The sequence below is a fragment of the Galendromus occidentalis genome, unplaced genomic scaffold, assembly GCF_000255335.2.
Source record: "Galendromus occidentalis unplaced genomic scaffold, Mocc_1.1 scf7180000077086, whole genome shotgun sequence".
Taxonomy (NCBI): Eukaryota; Metazoa; Arthropoda; class Arachnida; order Mesostigmata; family Phytoseiidae; genus Galendromus; species Galendromus occidentalis.
Genome location: NW_003805074.1, coordinates 1,542,565 through 1,549,072, shown reverse-complemented (window position 1 = coordinate 1,549,072; position 6,508 = coordinate 1,542,565). Strand labels below are relative to the sequence as shown.

Genomic DNA, 6,508 nt, shown 5'->3' with positions numbered 1-6,508 from the left:
CGATTCATTCGAGGAATCCGGGACTGCATTTAACGTGCAGGGGAGAGTGACATTACTTGTGGAACGGAGTAAAGGGAATCTAAGGAAGCCAGGGCCTTGTAAAGTTGATCGCATTCGTCTCACTCAAATCACACTTTCACCCCGAGAGCCGATTACGCTCTCGAATGACTCAGGATAATCTGAACACCACGGTGCAGTCGACCTTCAACACAGCTTTGTTGCCGATCTTTGCGACCAGGTCCGACGAGGTCCGAATAGACGGCTCGTCGCCTCACGATGTTGGACGACTTGTTCGTTGTGTAAAGTCGTCTCTAAACGACGCGACGTCGATGATTCTTTGAAGAGGCTCCCTATGTTTTGGACAGAGGTGTTCATACCAACGGCTTCCGCAGATGTTCCATGCCACGTTTATCCATTCCAAGCACCAAGACGATCTTAGCAATTAAGTGTGGTCCCATTCAACGGAACTTAGCCGATATGACTTGAGGGCTGCTCGAAGTGTACAAACTCGGGAAGAGCTTCGTGCCCGGGTCCCGAAGTCTATTCGGTGGGGGAAAGAGGCATTGCGCATGCAGACCCGACTTCACAATGTCATAATGAGTTTTGCTTGTTCGTAGCAAACGAATGAATCTCCATCGAGCTGCGCATGAGGTAGAAAGTGTTCTACATTGATGCCTGTAGACGAGTTGTTCCTAGGATGAGTCTTTAGAGCTTGAATGAAGCACCCCGTCATGAGAAATATACATCCTTATTTAATGTATACATTTTCTTCCGAAATGATAACAGTATCACTCAAGCAGCGCCCTACTACGTCGTCTTCGGCGGCCAAGACATTTTCACTTTCCCGTGCACCTCTGAAGGCAGCCAATCAAGCACAATTTTCAAGAGAAATTGTGGATCGTTTTCCCACCTGAAATGAAGAGACCCCGCCCCTGATGATTTTCCCTATCGGAAATTCGGGATTATTCTGGGATTGGGTATTTCTCGCAAAGCTTCTGCGGAAAACTCACTTCGTCGAGAGGTCTTTTTTCGAGCAAATGTCAGCTTGTCTCAAAGCTGCCACCAAGTCACTAGATCGTTGCGATAGCGCCGAATATCTCTTCACAATGATCGCCGGAGGAGAAACGTAATGTTTTGCGAACATTTTGAAGTACTTGATAACCTAGGAGAAAGATTTTCAGCATTAACTCGAAATCATGAAGCTCCCTCATGACTCATGTGGGGAAGAAGCGTCGAATTCCTGTACCTGTCCTTCTAGAAGGGCTTTAGCGAACCAATTGAATCTCTCTTTCCAATGGGTTGGGACTTTTTGTTGACTCTTCGACAGCTCCCACGCAAGAGGTCCATAGGTTCCGTTCTGCCACACCAGCAGGCAGTCCTTGGCAGCGTTGTATTCCGGCGGTGGGGAGTCCAGGGGCTCGGAGAGGACACAGTGCTTCGGCGCCAAAGTGGGCAACCAATGCTCCTCGATGGGGCATAGCATCCTGGAAAGGAACGGAAGCAATCTAGGTTAGGAAGCAAGGAGCATCTCTCAAACACGCGGAAACTACACAAAAGTATGAGCAGCGGAATCCTGACACAGAATGAAGATAGGTACCTCAATTTCATTTTGTTATTCGTATCTTCGGTTATTTCTTGGAAGACTACCCAAGGAGGCTGGTCATTGAAAAGGACAGAGTCGCCATGAATCGAAACCACATCCTCAGTTTGCATACATTCGTAAACCTGTTGGAGAAATACTCAGTCAATATCCTTGATAGAAGAACACGTCGAGGGGCGTCACTGAGGCACGAGAAGGAGAGAGCGTGACACCGGGACAATTCCCGTTCTCCAATGGGACGTTTCAGTCATTTGGAGAATAATAATGATCTTTCTGGATGGGCCACGGCCTCCATCGGATGCAGCATCACGTTGTCTTAAGGATCTCTGGTATATCGATTCGTACCTTCCCATGTTTTTTCCTAGCAACTCTATCCGCCATTGCGCATAAGATAATCTGTCGCAGAGCGTTCATTTGTGCGTGGGAAGGCGGTGTCATCTTTGGGTCCAAAGCGAGCTCCAAATCCGGAACGAGTAAATTCAGCTCTTCCGTGAGTTGTCGTCGCATCTTGCGGATCTCTTGCAGAGCCGCGCTCCTCAACTGGCAAAGGCTTTGCTGACTGAATTCGGAGGCGCCGACCGCAGCCAACAACCGACCCATATCTCCAAGACCTTTGCAACTCGCCGGGCAGGTCCCTGCAGATCAATAGACGGTGTACAGATTGATAGGTGGAACGCGATATGTCCATTCTCATTATCTGACCGAATAGAGCCTACTAACCTTTCCCCTTCACGAAAGGCTCCTGGATCGCTAGGCCGGCGATCAGCGTTATCACATACGGCAACAGAGAGCTGTCCTGATAACTGAGAGCGAGCATTTTCGCATAACGTGGAGCGACAGGAAAGCAGCCCATGGCGCGACCAAGCGGAGTAGCCGTTGAGGAGTACAACCAGTTTTCTCGCTCTCGTACCGACAAAGGCTTCATCTGGAAAGTCAATCGCGATGCACTAATCTGATCTGATTTTGAGGGGGTCGGCACGGAAGACTTCTGCGTCTACGAATGGTCTAACCTGTGTTCTCTCGAGGGCTCCGATTTCCACCAGGCAGTTCTCAGCTGCCACGAGAGCTTCTTTAGCTGGCGGGGTGGGGAAAGGGAAATTTATAACTTTCTCGATTCCCATGCATTTCATCTGCAGCATGAGACCATCCACAGGTCTCAGGGTGATCTCCGCAGGCGTGTGCTCCACGAAAGAATCATTGAAGACCGCCGAAGAATATAATCTGAAATACGGAGGGACCTCAGTCACGCAAGGCCCGATAATCTGAGACCGATGGGTTTAACTCCACTAATAAGTGATCAGACGGAGTCTTTCGGCCCGGCCGGCCGCTCCCCACCTGTAGCAATGCCCTGGACCTTGTCGTCCGGCCCGACCAGCTCTCTGCGTTGCAGCTGCTTTAGACGTCCAAGTGACGAGGAACTTGGAAATGCCGGTGACCTTGTCGTAAACTCGAGTTTTGCATTTGCCACAATCAATCACGTATCGGATTCCAGGAATTGTTAGCGAGGTTTCAGCTACATTCGTGGCAATCACACACAATCTGGAAGAAGTCCATAAAATCTAGTATCTTTGCTTTCGCCATGGAGGGTTGAATCGGGTAGAGAGGGTAGCAGTTGAGTCGAGATTCGGATGATTAATTCACCTCGATTGATCGTTCATCTCCTCGAAAACTCGCTGCTGCAGACTCGATGGCAGCATGGCGTACATTGGAAGAACCTTCATCGCTGAGCTTGCATTACAATCGACCTGGGGGAATGCTTCGCCGCCACTGTCGCTGCTCTCGTCATCGTTTTCAGTCAGCGCCTTGAAGAAAATTCGGAATGAACCACCAGAGCGACACCGATCTAGGTACTCGGTAGGTCGGGCTAGGATCGTGTCCTTCGAGACCGGGAAACTCACCTTTTCTTCTTCATCTGAGGAATCCTCATTATCCATTTGATCCCCGAGATCTGCTTCCTCTATCGGATAAAGATCGTACTTTTCCAAATCGAGGCCTTGTTTACTGTCCCTATTCGCCGCAGGGTCGTCGATGGTTTCCTGATCGTCCCCTCCAGCTTTATCAACATCGGAGGATTTTTCCGCTCCCTGAGGAACTTCAGGACCATCCGTTTCCACGACAGCAGGTGAATTTCCTCGTGCAGCTCTTGCTTTGCTCCTCTCTCTTTTCGGATATGCCTCATCGTTGGGTGGGGGAAAACGTGACTTGAGCTGATTGACCAACCGGATAACCTCCATTTTCCCAGTCACGAAAACAAGGATCCCTCCTGGTGGTAGTTTATTGTGGATCTTGCAAATTTTTTTGAATGCGTCCTGCATGTAATCTTTCGGAGTTGTTCGATTGAAGTGGATGGTCACCGGGTATTGTCTCGACTCGACATCGATAACTGGCGGGGGGATCTTGAAAAGTTTCTCGTTCTCCGTGAAATCGGTCACACGCAAGGTGGCCGACATGATAATGACCTGAAACAGAGCACACTCAAGAACTGCACATCCGTTTATGGACTGACCGATCCGCTTCTAGCAACTTTGACAAGATAGACGATTACCCACCCTGAGCGGCTTTCCCTTGCTCTCTCTGAGCTTGACAACTCTCGACAGCAAGCCGATCACTATGTCTGAATGGACACTCCTCTCGTGAGCCTCATCGATAATGACCACAGAATACTTCGATAAGCTGAGGTCGTGTTCCATCTCCTTCAGCAGAACTCCGTCAGTGCAGAACTTTATTCGAGTCTTCTCGGAGCAGTTTCCTTCGAAACGTACCTTGAATCGGATCAGAGGTGTGTCAGCACGAATCATTCGTTTAGGCGTCGAAAGAAATGCTCCACGGATACTCACCTGGTAGGACACAATTTCTTGTCCTAGACCGGTTTCGTAAGCAACTCGCTTCGACGTAGAGATGGCAGCGATTCTCCGCGGTTCCGTGATACCAATCAAACCGGAGTGACCGTAGCCAGCTTCATAAAGAAATTGCACAACCTGTGGAGAAGTCGAGCGGCTTAGACACGGAGCCTCAGTCGAGCCTAATCAAGCGTGATATGCTTTGAAGTCTCCTTCCGTAGGGAAAATTACCTGAGTGGTTTTACCCGAGCCTGTCTGACCGCAAATGATTGTCACGGGATTTGTCGCAATGGTCTCAGTGATTTCTTGCTCCATGTTGATTATAGGCAGCTCGGACCTGTGTTTTATGACTTCTGGTGGTCTATTCAGTAGCTGCAATGAGAATCGGACAGTGAGTGCGATCTCGTGATCAGTCAAAGGGAACCGGAGCAGAATTCAAATCTCTATTGGCTCTTCGGCGAATTTCGCATGATTGCCGAGAACTTACGACTGGCTGGATACTCTTCATGGGGTTCAGGTGACCGATGTTCGCATTAATCTCCCCTATATCGTCATCTTCATCGTTTATGGTGCTGTGTTTCTTGAATGGAATCGTATCACCTCTCGGAATTTCGGGAGCTGTGACCGTTTCCTCTTTCTGCTCGGTGATCTCGGGCTCCTCATCGCCTTCGCTCGCTCCAGACAACTCCTCGTCCGTCTGCAGAAGCGGAGGATGATGTCAATGTTGCTTAGTCAGTCGTCCGCAGTCAATATCGAATAATCTGATGTGAGAGAACTCACGGTCTCGTCGTCTCCGTCACTCCCTTCTTCGAAGCCCAGCACATCTGGACGCGGTTGTTTCGGTTCACTGGCTCCTTTACCCCATTTTTGTACAGCGGACACGCGTCTCTTACGGAGACTTTTGCTGCTCTCAGCCTGAAGAGGTGCAAGAATGGGGTTCCTGGATTTGATATAAGGAGGAGCGCGACAAACAGGCTGAAAGCGAGTGCGAACCTTTTGTGGGCACAGTTTCCTTCGGTCTCTCGTGGCCTCTTGTTTCAATTGGGATAGTTTCTCGACTATAGCTTCCCTATTTCGCCTCTTCTGCTTCTTCTCCAGCACCTTGAGCAGCTCCTTCTTCTTCTTCTTGCTCAGATGAGCTGTCTTTTTTTCTGGAGCAGAAAATCACCATTATTGACCGAAGAATTGATCTGAGGACACGATTGACGGATCTTCGAAATGTTCCCCCCCGCCCGCCTTTGGGAACTTGGGCAATTCACGGGATCATCCGGTTTTCCGAGAGCTCGAAAAAGTCGAGGCTCCAAGAAAGATCATCACTCACGATGTACCGGATTCGAAGAGGAAGCGAACTAAGAATCACCTTTGAAATTCGCTGCCAGTGCTGCCTTCGACGCTTTCTTCTTCTGCCCATCCTGAACTTCAGTCGATTCCGGAGAAGGTTCCTCTGCCCCATCGGGTTCGCCCTTGAGTAGTCCCTCGCGGACTTCTTGATGTCGTAGAAGTTTCCTCAACTTTTTCACCCGACCCATCTTACGATGAGCTCGACTCTTCACACCTCGGTTCTCTTGCTGGAAGTATCGGCAGTCAGCTATGATGAGCACCGTTTTGTGCTCCGCTCACGGTCGGTCCGAGAGTCGGGGATTCCACTCGGGGAAATTAAACTTACTCCGAATCTTCAGAGGACTGTTTCGTACGCGAACTGACAACTTTGTTCTCAAGTCAGCCAGTTCCTAAACACGGTCTCCGCGCTGAAATCTGCTCCGCACGTGGATTTTTTTGTTTACATTTTGCGTTAGTGGTCTGCTGCGCGGCTTGTTTTCAAAACACTAGACGCAGCTGTCATCGGGAATTCGAGAGAACACGGGACAGGGTCAGGGTGCTTTGACTACCGTACTGCCTGGATATTTGCTGTATTTAGACGATATCGAATATCATTCTGCTGCGCTCCAACATCTTGACCTCCCGGGGCCACGTCCGGCCTCAGTAGCCGAGGTTCGAGTGAATTATCGTCTATACCGAAAACCACAATCGTGCGGCCCTTCCAGGCCAATCACCCAACGGGTGTTTC

At 49.7% G+C, this 6,508-nt stretch overlaps 1 protein-coding gene across 1 annotated transcript; it reads right to left on the bottom strand.

Moving 5' to 3' along the window:
- Positions 1-807: 807 nt before the first annotated feature.
- On the bottom strand, positions 808-5,969 carry kz (putative ATP-dependent RNA helicase kurz). Its single transcript, XM_029110737.1, has 17 exons — positions 5,801-5,969; positions 5,434-5,591; positions 5,221-5,349; positions 4,928-5,137; positions 4,672-4,812; positions 4,438-4,578; positions 4,150-4,362; positions 3,499-4,059; positions 3,242-3,402; positions 2,936-3,139; positions 2,611-2,821; positions 2,321-2,525; positions 1,946-2,235; positions 1,598-1,725; positions 1,247-1,484; positions 1,011-1,162; positions 808-910 (listed from the first exon to the last, which is right to left on the bottom strand). Exons 1-17 carry the CDS (start codon positions 5,967-5,969, stop codon positions 808-810), a joined length of 3,414 nt encoding a protein of 1,137 aa, XP_028966570.1.
- Between the last annotated feature and the right edge of the window lie 539 nt (positions 5,970-6,508).